Below are 25,389 nucleotides of genomic sequence, written 5' to 3' on the forward strand. Positions count from 1 at the left end.
AGGCAAGCTGCTACAGCAACCCAGGCCTGAGCTCTGGGACCAGCAACAGGATTGTAGAAAACAGAATGGATTTGAGGAATAGAGTGATGAGGGTGGGATCTGGTCCCTGATATGAGGGACAGAAGCAGAGGAGTTGGGGACGCCACCGCAGTTTGTGGCTGGATGCTGTGTGAACGTGAACACAGATCCCAGAGTCAGACAGAGGAGGAGGAGGGGGTGGGTGAGGCAGGCAGCAGGATGCACATTGAATAGAAGATGTCTCATCACTTCCCAGGGAAAATATCTAAAAACGTTTATATGGAACTGGAGTTCAAAAACTAGTTATGGGCTGGAGTTTTACCCTTGGCACCATTCGTGTAGAAGTGGAAGTCACGAGAAGAGATGAGATCGCCTGTGGAAAATGTGCAGAATTCACTCATTCAGGAGGGGGGGGGAACACAGGTTGGTGAAGGAGTACAGATTATAAAGTCGGAAGGAATAAGTTTTAGAATTCAGCAGTACAGTAGGGAAATTATAGTTGCCAGTAATTTATTGTATATTTAAAAATAGCTATAAGAGAAGAATCATAATGTTCCCAACTCAAAGATAAATGTTTGAGGTGATAGATATCCCAAGTACCCTGATTTGATCATTACACATTGTATACAGATATCAAATATCACATGTATCCTCAAAATATGTACAACTATGATAGAACAATAAAACACTTTTTAAAAAAAGAATTCACACTTTGTTCTACTCAGTTGTTCTAGAGTTTCTGCTGAGTGCCAGGCACTGGCTACTAGAAGTACAATGGCAAACAAGAGAGACATGGACCTGTCTCCAAAGAGCTTATATCTAATAAAGTGTCAACCTCCAAGAGAGAAAGACAAGACCGTCTTTCTCTTGTACGCTACAGAGTGAAAAGGAAAGAGGGCTTCGGAAAGACCCCGAGGAAAACCAACAACAATGTCATTTGCATTAGTCTGATCACGGTCTACTGCACAGAATTTAGTACGTGTCATGAACTAGCCCACGGCTTTGTCCTTCCAGAACAATCCCTCTAATGAAACTCATAACACTGTACTATCATCCTTGTTGTCAGTCTCTCCCACTATACCGTAAGCCCCCTGAGGTTGGAGAGGCTGCCTTACATCTGATTTTCCAGGAGCAAACTCGGCACCTCACCCACCAACAAACTATTATTACCTTTTGTGTCTTGAATAAAACAATAAATTCCACAAGGGTAGGAACTGTGTTTAATCCTTGACTTATATTGTTACCCAACTCACCTAGAAAAGGTTTTCCAGCCTAACATCCCAGGACTTTTAGGCAAGGCCACCCCTAAACTACTTTAGACAGAGGAGAATTCCAGTTTTCAAAACACTTTGGAGCAGCAATTTTTAGATGAAAATCCGGATTAACACCTCAACAGGAGACATGGTGTTTCAGCTTTCTATCTGCAAGGCCCAGCACTGAAGACTTCTTCCCAGTCTAAATTCCTGAAGTTACATCTTTAACCTATTTCCTGTTTCCTTATTCCTGGTAGAGAAAGAGGAAAAGTTGATAGCTCCATAAAAATCCTTCACACTCAAGTACAGTTACTTAGTCTTCCCTTGTCCTTTTCCCATCGAGTCTGGTGAGAGGCAGTTTGTGCCCTGTCCACCCATCTGTCTGTCTGTCTGACTGCTGGTCCAGGCAGAGCTTACCTGCTGAAGCCCTTCAGTAATAGAAGTTACTGGAGCCATCCCACAGGTCAGGGCCGAGAGCATGTACCCATCTGAGCCAATGGAACTGTTAAAATTTCCTTGCTGAAAGAGAAGGAAGAAAAAAGAAAGAGGGAATTGTAGTAAGGTGGAAAGAAATCAATTCAGCATATCAGAAATAATGCAGTGTGTTCGTTTACTTTAGGTGAAATAAGATAGAAACAAAGCATATTATCAGAACTCATAAATGGATACACAGGCTTGGTAGATAGGTACTTCTCAAAATGTGACAAAATGATTGCCATAATAATCCTAAGACATAAATGATACTTTTCACCAGAGTGACATTGTACTGATAGGCAAAACTTCGGGGGCATCAGCACAAGTTTCAGTGTTGTTGCCAAACGGGACTAGCAGTCACCATCCCCTCCACCGCCCCATGCACTTGCAGTAAGAAATAAATACAAAAGAAAATACAACCTTTAAAAATCTTTAAAAAATTAAAAGTATCAGTTTTGTTTTAAAATGTCCTTGATAAAGTAATAAAATTCATCACTTTATTAAATCACAACCCTTGAGGACACATCTTCTTAATACCCTGTGTGACAAATGAGAGATGGGCATAGAGCGATTCTGCCAAGTTGCAGACCAAAGGATGATGGGCGCCCGGAAGAAAAGCCCTTGTGCAACCGTTTTAAGTCAAGAGCTAAACTTGCTGCTTTTTTCATACTTGGGTACATAGCAGACTTGTGGAAAAGAATAAAGTGAGTCTGTCGCTTCCGGAGAAACAACTGGCCACACAAGTGGTCAATGTTAAAATCTCAGCTTTCAAGAAAAAATTAAGATTTGTGAAAACTAGAATCCGCCATTGTGAGACTGTCAGCTTCTCAATACATACAGACTTTTATGATAAAACCAGCAGTAATATTGGTGAATGTCATTTTTTTTTTGGTCATTCAGTGAACCCATATTTTCCAAATGACTAATGCATAATGTTACAAAATCATGAATGGTTAAAAGATCCATTCAAAGTGTAAGACAGACCAATGGAATTTAACGTAACAGAGAACAAAAAGTTCATTGATGCAGTTTCCAATTCCATATTGCAACTAACCCTTAAGAAACTACCATTTGTTGAGTTTGGGTTTGATATCAAAAAAAGAATGTCTATAATGATCAAAAAAGCCTAGTAAAATACCCCTCTTTTTTCCAACTCCGTATCTGTGTAAGGCTGGATTTTCTTCACATTCTTCAACCATAACAATGTTCTACAACAGATGAATGCAGAAGCAGCTGAGAATCCAGCGTCTCCTATTAACACAGACCTTAAAGAGACTGGTGAAACTGTGAAAGATGTCACTCCTGTCACTGAATTTTTCTTTTGAAAAATAGTAATTTTTGTTAAAAAAAAAAAAGGTCACATTAAAATGTAGTTTATTATTGTTATTTTAAATAAATTATTTTAAATAAATTAATATATATTTTTAAATTTCACAGTTTCAATTTCTAATATGGCAAATATCAATATAATCTGTGTAAATAAAGTTCTCTGGGATTGTCAACAACCTTTATGAGTGTAAGGTGGTCAAGAGAAGAAAAGGTTTGAAAACCACCAGATTAAATGAATCCTGCCAAAACACTAAGAGCTACTGAACATCATTAAAAACATTGAGTGTTTTTTTTTATTTGAGATAAGCAGGAAAAACAAAGTCCCACCCAAGCCACTTGTGCTATTTTCCTACGTCTTTTAGCATACTCAGGGCAGAGTTCTTCACACCTGTACATATTTTCACAGATTTGCTATTTCTTTTACTCTGCTCAGTGCAGCCTGATGCAACAGCACTCATGCTACTTCAGGGCTGTCCCCCTGTGTGCTGATACCCTCATTCCAACGGGCCTAAAAATTTTCCAAATTCAATGCGGTTTACAGACACTCCTCATAAATGTATATTTTTCTTCATGTGGGGTTAACAGGAATGTTGTAAAAAAGCATGTGGCACATATGTTGTTCTACAAAATAGCACATGGCTTCTAAAGATACCCTTTTTGATTCTGAGTAAACTTAGTAGCCCAAAAAGCACATTATCTGGGAGGACGGCTGATGGGCCCAGTGGGCTGGTCATACTTTCTTATTAGTTATCTTTTGGGAAAATGATACTGGGAAGCAGGAAAGGGAAAGAAAAGTCCTTAAACAAAAAACCTGGCAATAAGGTATATGAAATAATCTAAAACTAAAAACACTGTGGGGAAAAAAGAAAGAAGGCAACAAAATATACATATAGTATAAAATATATAGTGTTTACACATCATAGAAAAATCTCTTCTCAAAAATTTTTTTATTTTAGAGACAAAGTCTCGTGGGAGACCCTGCCCACCCAGGTTGGAGTACAGTGGCATAATCATAGCTCACTGCAGCCTTGAACTCCTGGGCTCAAGTGATCCTCCCACCTCAGCCTCCCAAGTAGCTAGGACCATAGGCATGGGCCACCATGCCTGGCTAATTTTTTTGTTTTTTGTAGAGATGGGGTCTTGTTATGCTGCCCAGGCTGGTCTCAAACTCCTGGCCTCAAGCAATCCTCCTGCCTCGGCCTCCCAAAGCTGTGGGATTACATGCATGAGCCACCACACCTGGCCTCATTTTCTTTTTAAATAACCAGAGTCCCCAGACATCCTTACTGGTAAATCTGTTCCTAAGGTTAAGGTATATAATTAGTTTCCAGGAACCTACTAACAATAAAATCTCGAAGTGAAGAAAAGTACAGTCCAATATTAGATGTAATGAATCTGACTAAAAAATTACAATAATTTATGTTTTGAAATAAGTCTTTGGACAAGTATCTTTTCAGCAATGTAGTACTAAAACTACAAATAATATAAAAAACACAATAAGGATTTCACTTACTATGGCATCTTTAACAATTTGTTTGGCCACCTGTTCTGGTTTGCAAACAGATGAGGTCTCTGAAATGAGTCGAGTCTCCAAAGGCTAAAGGTGGAAAAAATGTACATATCAATATCATTATTGCCCATTACATCAAAAAATAAATTATTCTATAGCTTCATGATTTATAAATAATTCCAATCTTCCACCTCTGATGAGATTCCTATTTTTAGAATAAGGCCCATCTGGATTCTAATCAGTTTCTACCTGGTTAATATGTAAAATTCAGCGTAGTAGCTGAGGCAAGACAAGGAGGCCCTTACCATTCTCTTAGGACATGTGTAGTCTCAGCTCCAGTGAGGACCACGGAAGCTAAAGCAAGAACACATCACTGGATACAAGTTCAGAAGGACCCCCTCTTTGACTCCTAACTGATAGTGCTTATGCAAAGGCTAGACTCTTGTCCTGAGCAACTCTGCTCCCGTGACCAGCACTCCATCTGACCATAGTCTTAGGCCGGCAGAGGACTGCACTATGGGGACAGAGCTAAGGCCCTGGACAAGGAGAGCCCTAGCCCAGCCCCTGTTCAACTGCAGCTGTTTCTTAAAGGACCTGCAGAGGTGGCAAAGCAACAGGACACTAAAAGGAGCCACTTACAAGACAACATGCATTGGTCCCCTGTTTGGCTGCATGCTCTAGGCTGGTGCTTCAGACCCCAAACCATGGCCTTTTCTTCTTCAATAGCTCATCTCAACTCTCATCTAGCTCAAAAAGCCTTTCCTGAATTCTTAACTGGAAGTAATCTCTCTCTCTCTTTTCTTTGAACACTTCTGCCTTAATATATATTGTAGCCATGTGTGTATTTGCATTTTTACCTCCTAAGTTTCTTGTGGGCAGGGTCTTTTTTTTTTTCATTTATCCTTGATTATTCTTTGTGGTGACTTAACCATGTATGCTCAAAAATTACTAGAAAGACTTTCGGTTAGGAGTTTCAAACTAAAGCCTTAAACTGCATGAGACTGTAAATTGTATTTACTACATAGGCTTGAAAAAATTAAAGAAAATAAAAACCAGAATATATTTTCTTAAAATAGAAAAGTAAAGCACTTCATAAAAGTCAAGTATTTCTTGATGAACCTGAATTAAGACAAAGGTCCTTTTGAAGGTGCCACTATTCATTCTCCCAGACCACCAAGTTGGCATAACCATGTAGATACACATTAGATTTAAAAGCACTATGGCGCCCCCTAAGGGGCACACAGAGCAACATCAAATTTTATTTACCCAAACAAGTCTGACCCAAAATTTTACTACAGGGGAAAAAAATCCAACTTAATCAACATCAGAAGCAAACTTAAGAGAGAAATCACCACCCTTTGTCAGCTTTGGCTTCAAACTAAAAGACTGAGTACCAAATGTTGCAAATCTGCTTAGCAGATCTCTGCTTATTCTAAGACAGCACATTTGGCTTAAATTTACTTCTTTGAAATAGTAGTAATTTTAAAAGAGGCAGAGCCAAAGAGCAAAGAATAGCTTTTAAATCATAAACATCTTTCTGCAATCATACAGTCTATGGAGCCTAAGTGCCAATTTTTATGCTATGGAGATTCACACTTACAAAGCATTACTATAAAAGAGAAGAAAAGAAAAACCTACAACTAAAATCAACCACACTGGAAGGTGGTAAGTTCTGATTGATTCTTTTCTTCCCACTTTACTTACTGGTTTGCTCAGAGGGTGACTACTGTGTCACTAAGGCAAAGAGGCTGTTCGTAACAAAGCCTGACACTTGTGTTCAGCTCAGGGTGATTGCCAGCCATTTTGTACAACGGGCATATCCGGCGGTGGTAAGTGCTATGGAGACCCAGAACATCAGACCCCTAAATCACCTCCCCAACAGTGGCAGAAGATTAGACGTTCGCTAATCAGAGGCTCTTCACTCTAGGACAGCAGCCACCACTAAGAGTAGATATAAGGCACCTTGTGGGAAACTGGTACTGAATGGTGAGCTCGCCAGCCCCTGGCCCTGCTTGGCTCTCACAACACAGACAGCAGGTCTTATTCTCCCAAGGGATGGAGACTACATGATTCCTCACTAGGGAAACTGATCAAACCCCAAGAGAAGGTGGGCAGCTGCTGACACAGAGGAGTCTTCTAATGCTAATGAAGTGGCTGAGTTCCTCCTGATTCCCCTGTGGTAAAATGAACCATTGAGAAGCCAGAGCTTATGACTGGCATTTTAGTGCCTCACTCTTAAATCTGGACAACCAAGGATCACCAGATATTTGAGGAAGCCTAAGATAACAACAACAGAGAAACAGGAACTCAGAGGAAACAGATAATACAAGTTATAGTGGAAAATTTTAAATAAGAAAATAATAATCAAAACAAGACTAAAAGCCCAGAATAAATATCCTTATAAATAACAGAAAATATAAAATCCATAAAACAAGGCAAGAAGCTATAAAAAAAATTTCTAAAATATTTGGAGAAATGATATCTCAAAGAATTGTTATATAAGTCAGCAGAAATAAAATTTCGACAGAAAAGTTTAAAGATAAACTTAATAGAGCTAGAAAAAAGAACAAAAAGACCAAGAGATAGAAAATGAGAGAAAGGAAATTAGAGGATCTGTCTAGAAAGTTCAATATCTGAATAACAAACTCCAGAAAGAATGAACACTTGAAATAATTTGGATGGAAAGAAATTATCAAAGTAATATCAAAAAAAGTCCCAGAACCAAAGTTCATGAGTTGACAAAACAAAAGAGCTCATTTGAGTATCTAGTATATGAAATGAGACGATTCCACACCAAAATACATTAAGTAAAGACAGAAAGGGATAAAAAGCTTTCAGAGGATAAACGGGTCCTATACAACAGGCTGGGACTCCACATGGCATCAGATTACCAGTGGAAACTCTGGAAGTTAGAAATCAATAAACACCCACAAAAATCTAGGAAACATTACTTCCAAACTATAATTCCATACCCAAAGAAACAATCCATCAAAAATAAAGGGAAAATAAAGGCATTTTCAGTCTGAAAAAAAAAAATGTTACCTCTGATGTGCCTTTCTCAGCAAGTTACTGGAGGATAGATCCACCAAAACAAGCAGATAAACCAAAAAAGTGAAACATAACGGGATCCACCAAAGGAAAAGGCAAAGGGGAACTTGCAGAATGACGGTGAAGACAAGTCCTGAGACCACCGCTGGGTCTAGAATGACCAGGAAGCAGGAGGACCCCAGAAGAAACTTCTTTCAGGAAAAAAGAGTGAAACTAACAGAATACCCATGTGCTCAAAGGGATCAAAAGGAGATTCTCAGTTCTGCCTGAATCTGGGGTTAATCCGTTATATTAATAGACACATACAAAGCTAAGCAAATGAAAAGGCAATAAAGGAAATGTCATTACAGAGTGGCTCGGGTGTGAAGAATGTTTATAAAGTCATATTATAAAACTTTAAATGCTGAACCTGATTTAACCAGCAGTGGAGGGAGTACATAGGGAGTGGGGAACAGAAATGATTCTTAAATTTTATCTTCCACAGCAGAAAGTCAATGAATAATTTCTACATCTTAAAAAAAAAAAAAAAAACAGCAGTATAAACATGTTAGTTAAAATAAAGGGCTGCTTGTTGGGAGGAGAAATCGGGAATGGGGGAGATGAGGCCAAGGGTTGATATTGGACCTCTAAAACCGTGTGATAACAATTTGAAAAAAAATTTAAATTAAACTGTAGGAAAAGGGGGTGAGGGAAGAGGGGAAGGAAAGAAGGAAGATTTGCCCGGAGAACCGCAGGAAGGTCGTCAGAAACCAGCTGGGCGCCCTGCACCCGACAGACACTCGATGCACGCTGCTGGCTGACGAAAATGCGTGAGCTGCAGAGCAGAAAGAAAATCAGAAAAGTGGTTTACCACATTGGAGACTGAAAATGGGACACGCGGGAATACTGACCTTTGTTTTGTTTTCTTCAGCCAACCCCGGGGTGTCCGTGTCTGGCGGGTAGGCAACTGTGACGTACACGTTATACGGCTTCACCTGCATTCAGAAACAACACGTGCACCTTCAGTACCCGGGACACCACCTGCCACCCTTCGCGGCCAACCCGCGCCGGCTGTCCTGATTCCCAAACTGCGGCGAGGCCAACAGGCTGATTCCATGAGTGCAGAGCTACCATCCACTGCACAGAGAGACTCCGCTCCACGAAGACCACTCTGAAATGGTGGCAAAAAGCTCACCCCTACCTCAGCTGATCCGAAACACGGCAAATCACCTCCGCAGTGCCCTCCACTCCAGCCACCCATGCAGAGGCCCGGAGAGCCGAGCAACCAGGAGAGCAGACAGCATTTTAAAAAGAAAAAAACGGTCTGTTCACTGTCCCCCCTGTACGCTGCACACCATTCAAGCACTTCGCCAGGGCAGCGGGACTGGCCTGCTCCTCCCTCCTCCCCCAGACCGCAGATTTATTTTCCCTTCAGGCTGCTTCTGATGTTGATATCATCTACAAAATAGGCTGGGGTCACTAAAATCCCTTCCCCTGTGGCCTTGCTGTGCCCCCCAGGCCCAGCCTAGCACTGTATCTGTCCCTAAGAAGTTTGCTTATCTGAGACTCCCTGCCCAACCACCCCTGACCATTAAGAGGTCAAGAGTCACTTCCTTCTCCACAGAACCAACAGAGAACACGCTCCTACTGGTTGCAACCCCCAGGTCAGACCAGCCAGGCACCTCCCCTGCGAACAGCCTCAACCCATGTTTACTTAAGGGAACTCTTGTCTTATCTAAAGCTCCATCTCACTCCCTGATCCTCGAAACTCCACCAGGCCTCCACACCTACTCATAAACATGCCCCCCCAAATTACGGTAGATTCTTCTGCTGGGCAGACAAGACTCGCCCTTCCTGAAGACTCTGCTCAGCAGTGGCCCTGCTGCACACTCTTACCTTGCCCTGGTAATTGGGGCAATGGCTCCTACCATCAAAATCTCTTTGCCATGATTTCTGTTTGTTATTGGCTCGTTTTTGGTCCCCATGAAAACACCCAGGGGATCTGCAAGTGGGCAGGCATAGGAGGGTCACTGCACATCTTCAGTGGGGCACCTGAGCTGAGAACAGACAACAGCGCTGCCTCACGAGACAGCCTCACAGAGTACCCAGGCTCCTGTCTGATCATGTATCCTCTCCTCCCTAGTTCCCTCAGGGAAGCACAGTTCCGAGGCCTGTGGTGGGAGCTGCAGGGGTCGCGGAAGCATGCAGGAGCGTATCAGCGGAAGATCCTGGCCAGCCACCCTGGAAATCGCGGTAGCAAAAGGGAGATGTCTTTGTTGGTTCTGTTCCAATGCAACTAGGGCGTGGGACAGCCCGTCCGCTCGGCTTCGCTGAGGCATGCAGCTGCACGGCCCAGCTACACTCAGAAATAGCTCTGGACTGGGGCCAGGCAATGAGGCTGATGAGCAAGCAACTTCTCTTCTACTGTTTCTGAGATAGTGGCTTCATAAAAAAAACTTGTCTCCCACGGCCTTGCCCTGCATTGTACACAGACCAGAGAGAAACCCCACGAAACAGCCCACCCGCGGTCGTTAGCCCCTGCAGAGACTGACCCTGGCTGCTCAGACACGGTAGTTTCTGTGCTGCTCCTCACGAGTAAGGACTGTGGTACCTAACGCTAATGCCAAAGCACTGCTTCTCAAACTCAAGGCTGTGGCTGAATTGCCAGAGGTTATACAGAGCGTTTCAGAACAGCTTTCTCATGGGGTGGGTACACAGATTGCTGGGTTAGGAGAAACCAGTCCAGCCCCGTCCTGGGCTGGTGTCCTCTCTACGACCAACAGGCCAGTCTATGGCTGAATACCTCCGGTGGCCAGTCACTTAACCATTTATGCAGTCTTGTATTTATTCATGCAATGAATACTTATTGAATTACTACTATGTGCCAACATTCTTAGAATGAAGCATATGAATGTGAACAAACAAACATAATCCCTGCCTTTGTGGAGATTCTAGTCTCCTGAAACTCTTGCTCAAATAATTTGCTAAGAGCTGAATACACTAATCTATATCTACACCCTCCTTCAATCTACTGATCTCATACCCTGTAAGAAAAGGAAATGAGGGTAGCTTGGCTTCACTTGCTTACGGAAAGAAAATGCTAACTCCCTGAGACACCACTTTTTCTAAGAATAGACAAGCCAAGTCTTCACTAGCCGATCTAGCCACTGTGTGCTTCTCCTTGTGCCTGTCACTGGCCACTCTCTGTCCCCCGCTGTGCCCCACTCCCATCCTGCTATCACCTTCTCCCTTCTGCCTGGCCTCAACCTTAAACAGAAAGACGACTGACTGCTGGCTCAAGAATGAATTTATTATCAAAATAATACACCTAGAATGTGTGGTTCCTCATTCCATCAGAACAAAGACAGGGGGCTGGGTGGGGAGAAGATTATAGCTGTTTACACAAACAAACTCCAGAATTTAAGCTTTCGCTTACTCTCAGATTACAGTGGGAAGAGCCGAGAACAGGGGAGGGACATGATGGGGTAAGATACGCAGAAAGGGGACACCTATCTTTTTGGTTTTTTGGCTTGGTCTCTGCTAACACGTCTTTGGCTATTACCCACCTTAGAAGTCTGTTTTCCAAAAAGATAACCTTTTAAAATCTGTAAACAATATATTTGTTCCTAAAAGACTGAGTAAGAAAAAAAGACCACAAAAAAAAAAATGCCAACAAAGTATTCTTTCAAAATTACTCATTGTACCTACAACGCTGCCAGGGCCCTACCTTAGTTTGGGGGCAAGGGGAGGGAGACAGGCAGACTTCAAAGTTAATTGGACTAAAAAGGATCATCAAAAGCACTTAGAGTTTGAGCAATTACATAAGATTTCATTTATAGAAAATATAACCACCTTGATCAAATTATCCAGGTTAAAAAAAAATACTACTATAAATTCGTAAGGAAACAATTGGTTTGATGCAAGCCTTACTACAAATGAAGTAGATTCTGAGAACTGAATTTATTTTCCCTCAAATCTATTTTTCATGGTATAAGTTAATTTTAATTTTTGTTCAAGTGAGGGCTTTTTTTTTTTTTTGAGACAGAGTCTCAACCCTGTCACTGGGTTAGAGTGCAGTGGTGTGATCAGAGCTAAGTGAAGACATTTTTAATGGAGTCTAAATACTGACAGAAGTCAAGCCAACTTGAAAGTCCAGGCCAGCTCCCTGCAGCATGAGAATCACATTTGTCACAGAGAGGCTGAGGGGACTCTCTCTGTACTAGCAATTCACTTTCTTTTTCCTCTTCTTTATTAGCATCTCTGCTCTACCTGAAGTGAAACCAGGCCACCTAGATTATACGCTTTGCCCTAAAATAGTGAATCCTGATACAACTCTGCAAAAAGCCCTAATGGGCAAATTTTTCATATCCAAAGCACCCCTTAACCTACATGGATTCGGAGACCAAAGTAAAAGGCTGAGGCAACTAACCACATGAATTAAGCAAGCTCTGGCCTGCATCACCTGCTGAAAAAGAGATGTGCAGTCAAGAGCTTGGGCCTTGTTTTTATTTCTGTCACTAAGTAACTATGTGCCTTTGAGAAACTCATTGAATTTATAAAAAACTCAGTTTTCTCATTTAAAAGGTGGCATGACAACATCTACCTCACATATTTCACAAAACTGTGATAAAGCTGGACGTGGGAGCTCACACCTATAAACCCAGACTTGGGAGGCCACGGTGGGAGGACTGTTTGAGGCCAGGAGTTTGAGATCAGCCTGGGCCACATAGTGAGACACCTCTCAAAAAAAAAAAACAACAAAAAAAACCCCAAACTGTGATAAAAATAAAATGGTTATTCACAAAGGTACTTTTCAAAGTAAAGACTGCAAAAAAAATACCAGAATTCTTTGAAATTTCATAGCCATGTATGCCCTGCTGGCTAAGCATATTGCAATGATCTATGATTGATTAAGAGTATTAAACTAGTTGTTAATGATGCAGTCTGTGGCTGGTGCCTTTGCTATGATAATCGCACGTTCTCTCAGTCCCCAAGCAGCACATCAGGACTCAGCCGCTGATCTGCCAACTCGTCTGCACTGCAGTGCTCGTCTAACATCCAGGCAGCGTGGCACTCCACCACACACCATCACGGCCTCTTCTGAGGATCTTCTAAACAGGGTTGGCAAACTGTGGCCTATGAACCAAATCTGGCCCTCTGCCTGTTTTTATAAGTAAAGTTTTATTGGAACACAGTCCCACCTGCTCATTTATGTATTGCCTACTATGGCTGCTTTCCTACCACCACAGCAAACTTGAGTAGTTGTGACCGACACCATTCAGCCTTTAAAACCTCAAATATTTACAATCTGGTCCTTCACTAAAGAAGTTTTACCAACCCCTGATCTAAGTCATTAACCAGGTTTCCCAAAAGCACACTCTTAGTACAAGAGGGCTGGCCACAACGAATTCTCCTCTAGGTTTTGAAAATCATGATGTAGTGTTATGTTTCAGTATACAGTAGTCCTCCTTTATCTGTGGTTTCTCTTTCTGTGGTTTCACCTACCTACAGTCAACCAAGGTCCAAAAATAGGTGATTACAGTAGAATAATATTTCGATAAAAAAGAAAGAGAGAACACATCCACAAAACTTTTATTATAGTATTTTGTTATAATTGTTCTATTTTATTTTTAGTTACATCGTTAATCTCTTACTGTGTCTAATTTACAAATTAAACTTTATCAAAGGTAAGTATATATAGGAAAAAACAGTATATATAGGGTTTGGTACTATCTGCAGTTTCACGCATCCACTGGGGGTCTTGGAACTGTGTATAGCAATAACAAAGCACTTTACCTTGCCTTTTTCAGTATGTGATATAGACAGATATATATGGGATGCTCTCTAAGCAGCCCCATGTGCCAATGATTAAGAAGTCTACTCATGCAGCTGAGGTGTAAGGTTCTATACATCATGACAAACACTTATTTTGGTGCTAATCCTAACTACGCCCTTCTTCCACAAAATGTTCTATTAACTGTGACAATACAAAGCATCTACTTTCCTCAACATTTCCTGAAGATATGAAAATATAAGTAGTAAAAGAGCCAAATGATTTTTTTATTCCAACCCTCTCATCTGACAGATAAGAAAACTGAGAGCAAGTTAAATGACTAGTCTACAAGCTAAGAATTAGACAACAGCTGATTCAAGCTCTTCCCTCATTTTATTATTCAGTCACAAGAACAGATCTTTTTGTTGAAGAAAAATCTCTATAGAATAAAATATCTGGTTAACTTTACCTATACTCATACAGTGTTGGACCAATACAGTATGAAGACATTACTAGTACTCTCTGTGTATCAAATTAAACAGGCAAAAACCCCATAACCATTTTGCATCTGTCATAACTATAATTTTCATGCAATGAAAAAATGTTAACTGCAAAACTCAGGGTTGGAGTCAATTCTCTTTCATTAATGTCAAATCTACAAATCTCTAATTTAATACAGTAATACGTAAAGAAGCTCCAAAGCTAAAGAGGAATGTAAATTGCTGAGTTGGGGGCAATAAATATAAACATGAATACAACGTTTACCTCCATCTGCAAAGCTTCAGCCAATCCCCTTAAGGCAAACTTGGATGAAGAGTAGGCCGTGAAGCCGAATAGTCCCAGCTGTCCCGCCTGGGAGGACACAAACACGATCCTGCCCACCCGGCGCTCCTTCATGGTGGTGATCACGGCTCGGCTGGGGTACACACTCCCCAGGTAATTGATGCTCATTAATCTCTGCAGGGAACAAAGAGGCCACATGAGGAGTGAATGAGGTTAAAAGCCTCAAGGCTGCACTCACTGGGAATTTAGTCTGCTGATTTAAGTTCTTCAGTGAAAGCTCAACAGATCTGGGGTTTTGGGGTTTTGTTTTCTTTTAAGAGATGGGGTCTTGCTCTCTTGCACAGGCTGGAGTACAGCTGATCATAGCTCACTGCAGCCTTGAATTCCTGGGCTCAAGAGATCCTCCCACTTCAGCCTTCTGAGTCGCTGGTATTACAGATGCGAGCCACCCTGCTCTGCTTAGATTTGTTGAATGAATGAATAAGTGATGCTGCAAATGGGATGTGACATGAAGCCTACCACTGAAGCTTCAGGACCTTACCATGTAAAGCCTATTTCAATCTAGTCTCGAATTCTCACCATGACAGCAGTTACATCTTTGCTGAAAACTGGTCAATATTAGTTTTTTCCTTATGAAAAGTACATAGCATGTTGCAGGTAATACTTCTTTTTGAAAAATAGTTTTAGGAAAGAGCTTCCAAATATTTCTAGCCCTTAGTTCTAAGCCTAAAAAAGACCACAAAGAGAGCAGGACAGTGGCTAACAGTACAGATTTTGGTTTCAAGCCTTGGCTCTACCATTTATTGGCTATTTGATGATGAGTAAGAGAGTCAGACACTCTACCCATTTTCTGAGCTGAAAACAAGGTTAATATTGGTACTACCTCATAGAGTGTTTGCAAGGATTCAAAGAGAAAACACAAGTTAAGCATTAGCACAGCCCCTGGCTTAAGTAAGAACTCACAAAACACTGGCTCTTATACTATAGTGGGTAAGAGCTCGCATAGAGACTAATAGTATGTTTTTCCCTCATCCTGAAGCTCTTAAAAATCTTAAATCTTAACTTGAAAATCTAAGAATACTTGCATTACAATGTTTCTCTATGACTTGCATTAAAATGTTTCAAATATTCAAATATTTATAAAAATATTAGATCATCATGTAACACTAAACACTTCAACTGGGGACTTGAAGTCAATCATGATATAGTAACTTAAGAGAATATTAAGTAACTTTTTGAAATGATGACCAGAAACACTGGGAGAGACAGGGAAATATCTATGCTATAAGTTGAAAAAAAGCAGAAGGCAGACTGTATTCACACTGTAACTATTTTAAACATTAAATAAAAGTATACAAGCTCAGGTGCAAAACCAGTGAAATACAGAAAATTGTGATTGTGTTAGGATATCGGTATTCTCTTTTTTTTTTTTTTACCCAAAATGTGTTTTAATAGCATTATATTATTTTGATAATAAAAATGTTCCTAAAAAGTATTTGAAAAAAGATGGTACACTAAATTCATGTATTCATATTGGCACCTTTTAGGGAATCCATTAAAATCTCAGTAAGGAAATTTTTTTTTAAGGCAAGATCCCACAAGAACAATGAATATAGGAATAAAAATAATAGCAATAGGCCAGACACAGAGGCTCATGCCTGTAAGCCTAGCACTTTGGGAGGCCAAGGCAGGTAGATTAAGGTTAGGCGTTCACGCAGGACCAGCCTGGGCAACATAGCAAGACCCCATCTCTACAAAAAATAGAAGTGCTAGCCAGGTGTGGTGGCGTGTACCTATAGTCTCAACAACTCGGGAGGCTGAGGCAGGAGGATCACTTGAACCCAGGAGTGTGAGGTTGCAGTGAGCTATGATAATGCCACTGCTCTCATGCCCAGGCAACAAAGTGAGACCCTGTCTCAATCAATCAACAATAAATAAATAAAATAACAGCAGCAATAACTTAGCCAACCACAGGAAAATGAAAGCTAAGTGGGAGAAACCGAAAAACAAGATTGCACCAGAGTTCCAACAGGCTCAAGCCGCACCAAATATCTCTGGGATGGAAGGTAGGGGTGGGTGGACACAGGGCTGAAAGTCAGGACTACAGACTACGAATCCGTTTAAAAAGCAGTCATCTAGAAACAGCCCAAATGTCCATCCACAATGGCTAGATAAACAAAATGTGGTATCCCCACACAAAGGAATATTATCACCCTATGAAAAGGAAGCACTGATACATGCTACAATGTGGATGAACCTCAAAACATTATGCTAAGTGAAAGAAGCCAGACACGAAAGGGCATATATCATGTGATTCCATTTATACAAAATATCCGCAGAGACAGAACACAGCTTTGTGGCTGTCAGGGGAGGAAGCAGGGAATGGGGAACAACTGCTTACTAGGCACAGGGTTTCCCTTTGGGGTGATGAAAATGTTTCGGAACTAGGTAGAGGTGGAGGTCACACAACACTGTGAATCTGCAAAGCGCCTCTGAACTGTTCACTTTAAAATGGTTAATTTTATGTTATATGAATTTCACCTCAATTTAAAAAAATCAGTGTGTGACAATGACAGAAAGAAAAAAGCAGTCAGATCCTAGATGCCTTTTCCCTCCCCATAGAGCAAATCTGTGCCCCTCTTCTGGCCTGGAGGAGACGGGAGATTTAGTTTCTGGAGAGAGTAAGTCTAGCTGAAGTGAGAGGTTTAAGTGAAAGTCTGTCTCGACACTGAACACCGAGAGGCCAGCCGTCTTCCCCGGCTCCACCATGGACGGGTCTGTACTTCCTAGGTCTGAGCTGGAAGACTCTTCTCAGGGCTTCTAACCAACCCAGGAGACAAAGTCTACAGATACTGGCACTGAAACCTCCCCTGGAGATAAGGCCCGGACAATAACCCTTCAGAAAGCCACCAGACTTCCCAGCGAAGCCTCTAACAGGAGGCTGAGAGACATTGGCCTATTAGATCAAATAAACACACACACAAAGCAGAGACAACGAAAGGACAAAAGAAAACTTAAAAATAATTCTACTGCTTATGTGCTTGCCTGTCACAGCCTGTCCTTCCTTACTTAGGCCAAGACTTTTTATTTTCTTGCTCACCACGGCACCCCAAGAACAACACTCATACATTAGACATTCGCTTGAATATATGTGGATTGAGTGAATAAAAAGGGAGGAGATTAGCATTTCTGCAGCAGCTGACAGGGGCAGACATCATGCTACTTAATCCTTACATTTCTGTGAGCTCTGTATCCATTTTACAGAGATGGAAGCTGAGGCTGGAAGAAAAGCTGATGCCAGAAGAAAACAGAATGCTTTGCTAGTAAATGGTCAGACTTGGAACCATTAGAGTTAAGATTTGAAACCGGTTTAACCTGACCAAAGCCCACCTTTTTATCTGACTGTACCCTGCCGCTGGGAAACGGCACAACAAATAGTCCATGTGGGTGGCACCGATGTGGAAAGATGATAGTGGTCATGGAAAAGAAATAAATTGTGATTTTTTTTGAAAGAAGGAAGGAAATGGCAGTGTGAATGGAGACTAAAGGTTAAGAGTAAAGTTATTTTTTTACAAAGACTGGAATTGTGCATGCTTTTATATTTCAACATGCTTCATGGTACACTCGCTCTGTACATTTTTATGTCTTCCCTCATCTCACCTGCTTCACATTTCTCCTTGTCATGGATACCTACACATTCACCTGTTATTAAAACCTCAGTTTCTTCTCTTCCTGTTCACGATCATACACCTCCACAAAGCCTCTCACTTATCCTGGCGCTTCCATCAGACAATCCCCGCTCCTACTGCCCCCAACAGACACACCCCACTTCCCGAGGGCCTGACGTTACAGCTGTGCATTTATTTATCACAACCATGCACCTCCGTATCCTCAATCCACTGAATCCCCCACATTTAGTCAAGTGAGTCTGCCGATTCTCCTCCCTATCATCTTGCACACGTATGCACGCACACACCCTCGCACACACACAAGTGCACACACACATACACCCTCACACACATTCACATACCTACTCCTTTTTCTGGCTACCTTCCAAGTCTTCTGCTTGATCACTGCATGTCTATAGTACTATAAAAACTATTTTCCCTAATTGATCCTATATGTAGACCATGGCATAATCTTGGAAATCTGCCTTCCGTGCCTTGCAGATGAAGGTACACAGGCCTAGACAGCTATCTTTTATGCCTACTTGATGAAGGAGTCTTACGATACTCGAGTTCCACCACTCTGTGTCCACCTCTTGACTCTCCTGACTTGTCTTAAGTAAACCACAGACTTAATGGTGCTTTCCCCAGCCTACCACAAGCAAGAAAGAGGTCTGTGCTGCTGGTTCAGCGTCTCTTTTCCTCCAAAAGTGGAATGTGATTTAACTGCAAGAAGTCAAGCATTTGAAACCCATTATTACAACAAAGACTCAAGAGAACATTAAGAAAAAGATGGCTGATGCGCTGCCAACTAAAAAATGTTGTGCACTTTAAAAAGATTTCAAATCTAATGTCCATTTTTTGATGTTAAAATGAATTACTAAGAGAGGTTCCTTGGCAAATCTGTTTAAAAATAGAAACATCAATAGATGCATTATCTTTTTACCTTTATTTGAGAAGTCTAGCAAGTCTGTCCTCCAAATGTTTTGGTTTCTCCTTGCTAATAATACATGATGTGAACTTGACCTGAACATCTGACATCTCTTGGTTTATCAAGTGCTCTCCTGAAAATATGACCTCAGGGAATTGTTGAAGTAATCTGTGTCGGGTTAGAGGTTTCAATCCCATTGCACAGCTGAGAGGACCAAGGTTGAGAAACTTGTCTAAATTCTTAAGGTTAGATGGTCATGGTACTGGGACCAAAACCTTGTTCAATCTTCTTCTGGTTCTCTCAAACTTCCATGAACATCTGAATCAGTCTGTTTCAGTCTTAAAGCCTTTACCCATGGCTTATTCTACTTTTAGTATATGAGCTACCCTAGTGAGTGACCATTTTTACTTACTTCAAAAGTACTAACTTCAAGATCTTCAAATTTTCCCGACAGTGACATTCCTGCACAGTTTACAAGCATGTCCACTGGACCCAGTTTCTCCTGTGCCTAGAAAAATGTATCAGAGCAGGCATTACGAAAGAGAAGAGAAAAACCACAACAGCAAATCAATGCTAATAAATAACACCTAAACTATCAAACCTACAGGAAAGATTTACCAATTCCAAGTCACATAGCAAAATGGTAAGAACCAATCAAAAGTCAAGCACACTAATTCTAATTAGCCCAATCTCTTACTTGTTTTATGACATTTTCTACTTGGTTATAGTCTTGACACACATCAACTGATATACAAAGCACCACCTGTTAAAAAAGAAAAAAAAATGATCAAAAGTATGCAGATGTCAAAACTATTTTTAAAAGATGTTTTTAAAATTAAAGGCAATGCTTTCCAATAAAAAAGAAGGCCAATTTTCAATGTATAGATTGTAGTGTTTGAAATCTGGTGACAATGCAATTAGTAGAGTCTAATTTTCTTAGCAGTTTTCAGAGTTAAGCAAATTCCAAAGAACATTTTAAGAAATGTAAAAAATGCTCCTCTTGAAATGCCGCCAATCTATAGTGACAAAAGGTAGATCAGGGGCCAGCTGCAGCCAGGACTGGAAGGCGGAAAGACCTTCAAAGGGCACGGGCAGACTTTGGGGAGCGATGGAAATGCCCTGTGTCTGACTGCAGTGGTGTTTCATCTGTCAAAAGCCATCGAGCTATATGCTTCAAATGGGTGTGGTTTATTATACATAAATTATATCTCAATGAAATTATTAAAAAGAATAATAGTAAACCTAATAGGTAAGTTTTTAAAAATACTCCCCTTGAAGCAGTACTGGCTATGACTACTCTGTTGAGATTCAATATCAGCAGGTGGAACAAAGTGTTGAGCAAACACCTATTCCAGAAGTCACCTCAGTAAGGGCCCAGTGGGAGTCAGTGACAGCCCAAGCGGACCACGGGACATTATCTGACGACGAAGGCTGAGGGTCAGTCTTGGTCCATCAGATCTGAGCTGGGCACAGAGTGGCATCTGAGGTTTGCCTGAGACTCCTGACTCTGGAGCTCATCAGGCCACTCGCAAATTGTCTGGACAAGGGACACCAAGCAGAGCCCAGAGCCCACTCAGGACAAACCCAACCACGCTCAGGTGGCTGCAGCAGAGTGATGGTGGGAAGAGCGCAGCCTGTGCTTACCACAGACAACAACTGCATTTAGACTCTGAAAAGAAAAAAAGAGAAGAAAAGGAAGGAGGGAAAAAGGGAGGAAGCACAGACTTGGGTGCTTACTTTTACAGAAATTTATGAAAAAGACATCAAGAGCCCTTTTGATTTTTCTTTTCAAGTAGTGTTTTCAGATCCAGAGCGTGGACCTCCAACAGAGGAATGTTCTATGTTCCAAAGGAGGTCACTGCACGAAGCAGAAAGGTGCTCTCAATTTCTCAGCCTTTCCATTAATTCTTCCTTTTTGAGACTGGCTGGCAAACCAACCGGGAGAGAGAACGCGAGTGTACAGACGGCACATCCACGCGGAAACAATATGCACCCATGTGGGGTTAGGAGTCCAGTGAGAAGCCTGGGCTCCAATCCCGGCTCTTCACTTTCTAGTTGAGCAGAACCTGAGAAGGGTGCAGTGGCCTCCACTATAAATAAGGCCATCAGAAGCCAGTGATGACCAAGATTCTCTCCTGCTCTGAGAAGCCATGCCAAAGGGTTGAATAAAAAGGGACTCATTGCCTTAGGGGCAGCAAGTTTTATTTAATGCAAGAAGGAGCCCCGCCCCTCCTCCAAAGGATCTAAATTTCTCAGAAAAGTAAACGGCCCCTTCACAAACATAACCTGAAGCACTCCAGTCTGGAGAGGCTGCCCGTGGCTGAAAGTGGATTCTATCTCTACATCCTCACACAGAAAACATTTTTTTAAAGCAGTAAGAATCATATGATTACTTTTAAAGGACACCTTTTCATACAGTATTAGATCAGTTACTGTAAATAAAATCTATACCACAGACAAATGAAATTTTAAAAAAAAATGTTAACAAGGCACAAAAAAAAAAAAAAAAAAAAAAAATGCCCACACAAGCCTGGTGGGATGGCCAAAGAATCAAGCTCACTTTTGCCTGCCCCAACCCTGATAATCTCCCATCCGTAATATAAAAGAAAAGAGTTTTCCACCTGCCCTAACGCGCTTTGATAGATGAAGAGAGGGCAGAGATGGTCTTAGCCATGAGCATTCAGGATCTGTGGTTCCTCTATCAGAAGTTACAGGAGTATGGAGAGAAATGGAGGGGGCGGTTGGTGTTCTTCCAATGTTCGTGGGTTTCACAGAAGTGGGTACAGGCAGAGGCCATAGTCAAAGAGAAAAACTCACATGTATACAGGAGATATGGACCAGTTTTACCTGCGGCATCAATTGCAATAGCAAAAACAAACAAACAAAAAAGAATGGGAAACAGCTCAACAACAGGGCACTGATTTAAATAAACTCTGGTTTATTTCACTCTGCTGCAGCAGTTTAAAAAATGAGGCAGATTTATTTAATTGGCATGGAAAGATCTCTAACCTATTCTGGAGAGGGGAAAAGGCAATTAAAACCACAGTGAAATACTATCTAAAACTCATCAAAAAGGCAAAAATTAAAGTCTGCCAATACCAAGTGTTGACAAGGATGTGGAGCAACAGGAACTGAAATCCAAGTGGTGGGACGGTGACCACTTGGCTGAAGACCCACATCACACTACAACTCAGCAGCTCCATTTCTAGGCATGTACCATTCTTGTACATGTATATAAAGAGACATGGTGAAAACTCTTCTGAAAGCAAAAAACAAAACAAACAAACAAAAAAACTGGAAACAACCTAAATATCCACCAATAGTGGAACTGAGGACCAAAAGGTAGTCTATACATACTAGATAGCAGTTAAAGAATGAACTCCTACTTTATATGGCACCATAGATGAATTTTTACAATAATATCAAGTAAAGAAATAAAGTTGCACAAGAAAGCATGAAGAATGATGTTATACGGATCTACAGAGTCAGAAAGTAGACTGGTGATGGCCTAGGGCTGGGAGGGGCTTGGGAGGGAGTGGGAGTGACTGCTAATGGGTACGGAGATTCCTTACGGGGTGACAAAAATGTTCTAAAATTGACTGTGGTGATAGCTGTACAACTCTGTGAATATGCTAAAAACCACTGGACTGTACACTTGAAATGGGTCAATTAATTGTATGGTGTGTGAATTATTATACATCTCAATAAAGACTGTTAAAAAAAAAATAAGAACTGACCAGCCTGAGCAAGAACAAGACCCCATCTCCACAAAACATAGAAAAATTACCCTGTAGTGGTGCGTGCCTATAGTCCCAGCCACTGGGGAGGCTGAGGCAGGAGGATGCTGGAGCACAGCAGTTTGAGGTTGCAGTGAGCTATGATGATGCCACTGCACTCTAGTCTGGGCGACAGAGCAAGACTCTATCTCAAAATAAATAAATAAATAAGAATGATACCATAAAGTTCAAAAAGAAGCAAAACTGAACAACAGACTATTTAGGGTCACATGCATACATGGTAAAATTGTAAAGGAAACCAAACAAAGGAGCAACACAAAAATCAGGGTGGGGGTTGCCTCTAGGAATAAGATGACGGAGATGAGGCTGCCATGGAGCACACAGGGGCTTCAGAGACCCTCATAAATTCTATTCCTTAGGCTGGGCGATGGGTGTGGGGTGATTAATTTGTTATTATGTTTTATACTGAAATATATGTGATAAATACCATTTTATTCATCAAAAAAATTCCATAATCCAAAAAGTTTTTAAATACCCCTTTCCTTGTAAGAACTTTATACAAATGCTTACAAGGAAAGGGGTATTTAAAAACTTTTTGGATTATGGATTATGGAATCATTTTCTAGTAAAACATTCGGTTATTTGACCATTTGTGGATGTGTATTGAGTCTATTCTTTTTTTTTTTTTTTGGTATAACCTGAGTTCCTAGACAATTCAAACAATTTTACTTTTTAAAAAGAGTGTAATATGTGTTTTAATTAGGAAAAGCATATATGCTTTCAGTTAACTATTTGCAGTTGAAGTAATCCTTTTTTTCCTTTATATAAGTGTGTTGATTTCAGAAAATACATTCTGAAGACAGAGATTTACCTGTTTATCATTGATAGAGTGCTTTTCAATTTCCTTCTTTGCCTGCAGCAGCTTGTCCTGAAAGCAACACGGAACAGTTAGTTCTGGTGATTGTCTATACCTAAGTCTGTTTGTTGAAAATGAAAGAAAAAGCAATTATTTGTCTAAGTATTTGTTTAAGTACTATTTGTTAAATTCTAGAAAATACAGAAAACAATATCTACACTGCATAGGTGGACTGGGCCACAGTCTAGGAAAGAAAAGCTGTAAAGTATGTTAAGATAAGAATAAGTGATAACAGGTTTTTAAATTCACTGCAGAGAAAGATAATAGAAAAATAAATGAACCTCAAAATCCCAATTAACAGTATTAACTGCTGATGGTCATGCTACAGTTCTAATAAATGGTTTGATCTGACATCATTAAGTTATGAACTAAAACAAAAGCAAACATATTAATGTGCAATGTTTTCAAATTTAAAGGTATGTGTGATTCCGTGTCAGGAGTGCTTTCATAAGATATGGTCCAAAATTTTCCTCCTCTACTATAAAAGCAAATACAGTAAAAACCACTTTCTAGCTGAAATGGGTATACCTCCACCTGGCTACTTTATAAAATACTCTGAACAAGCAAAGCTACCCAAGTAACTGAGTAATTCTTCTAAGATTTCAATTTTGTTTGTTTTACTTACTTTCAAGAAAACAGATATTGGATTATAATATCTTAATTTGCTACAAAAGTAACCTAAATAATAGTATGATATAGAGAAGAAAAAAGGGGAGGAAAATTCTTCCAAAGGACATGTAAGGTTTCTAAACCTGAACACGTCTATAATAAAATAACATTGTTCTATTTGTAAAGAAACATAACACTTGACTTTGCTGAGATTGTAATGAAAAAGCAGCAGTCCCCAACCTTTTGGGCACCAGGGACAGGTTTCATGGAAGACAATTTTTCCACAGACTGGGGAGGGTGGGCGAGATGGTTTCAGGATGATTCAAGCACATTACAACTATTTTGTAATGTCAGACCTCTCTGCTAATGATAATTTGTATTTGCAGCCGCTCCCCAGCACTAGCATCACCACCTCAGCTCCACCTCAGATTGTCAGGCATTAGATTCTCATAAGGAGCTGCAACCTAGATCCCTCCTAAGCACAGTTTATAGTAGGGTTCGCGCTCCTATGAGAATCTAATGCCGCCGCTGATCTGACAGGAGGTGGAGCTTATGTGGTGACGCTAGTGATGGGGAGCAGCTATAAATACAGAAGAAGCTTTGCTTGCTCACCTGCTGCCCACCTCCTATTGTGCAGCCCGGTTCCTAACACTGGCACCACAGTGAAAAAGTACATTGGATTAAAAAAAAAGAAAAGAAAGAATTTCCTGACACTAGAGGCTCTTCAGCTCATTCATTTCTAACAATGCAAGGACCCTCTATGAGCTCCTGAGCAACTGAAACACTGGGCTCCTCTGCCTCCATTTGTATTTACCTTGAGTCAAATAATGGCATTGTTTAAAACTCACAAAATGCCATTTTATTAAATTTGTGCTTTCATTTGTATAAGGGGATTTCGATGCCACAGCAAATTCATTGTTACAGAAGTTAAAGCTATAAATAAAAGAGAGGTAGCTAATTCTGCCTTTCTTGGTTTTTCAACGAAATTGTAGACGACCAGGCCTAGTTCTATGTCATTATTTAAACACTTTCCCCCAAAGGCCCTCCCTGACCTGCCAATCCCACTGGGCTCTGTTCAGCTGTCCATGCCCTACCTGAGCAGTTACCATACTATTACCTCCTTCGGCACAGATGAATCCAAAATCCCCAAGCAATGATGCCATGCTGGCATTCCCACACTCTCCATCATTCCTCCCTTCATTTCTTCATTCAGCAAGTATGTTTGAGCATGTGCTATGTGCCACACACAGAATAGCAGCAGTGGACAAGGCAGCTATGGGCACTATTCCTCGGACCCATATGGGGAGCAAGAGGACTTCATGACAGTTTGTGTGTGCACAGTATCTCTGCTTTGCACTCCAAAA

The 25,389-nt window shown here is 40.9% G+C and overlaps 1 protein-coding gene across 3 annotated transcripts in view; it reads right to left on the bottom strand.

The window, feature by feature from the left end:
- Positions 1 to 25,389, bottom strand: part of KDSR (3-ketodihydrosphingosine reductase) — a 42,774-nt gene that overhangs the window by 8,087 nt on the left and 9,298 nt on the right. For all 3 annotated transcript variants that reach the window (XR_006729302.1, XM_045527908.1, XM_045527907.1), the window contains exons 3-9: positions 23,372 to 23,428; positions 19,461 to 19,526; positions 19,176 to 19,271; positions 14,150 to 14,341; positions 8,523 to 8,606; positions 4,588 to 4,671; positions 1,689 to 1,790 (exon numbers count right to left, since the gene is read on the bottom strand). Coding sequence is in view for 2 of the 3 variants with exons in the window: in XM_045527908.1 (XP_045383864.1) it covers positions 1,689 to 1,790; positions 4,588 to 4,671; positions 8,523 to 8,606; positions 14,150 to 14,341; positions 19,176 to 19,271; positions 19,461 to 19,526; positions 23,372 to 23,428 (681 nt within the window). In the remaining variant the exon portion in view is untranslated. The remainder of the gene's footprint in view (positions 1 to 1,688; positions 1,791 to 4,587; positions 4,672 to 8,522; positions 8,607 to 14,149; positions 14,342 to 19,175; positions 19,272 to 19,460; positions 19,527 to 23,371; positions 23,429 to 25,389) is intronic.

The sequence above is a fragment of the Lemur catta genome, chromosome 16 (genome assembly GCF_020740605.2).
Source record: "Lemur catta isolate mLemCat1 chromosome 16, mLemCat1.pri, whole genome shotgun sequence".
NCBI lineage: Eukaryota > Metazoa > Chordata > Mammalia > Primates > Lemuridae > Lemur > Lemur catta.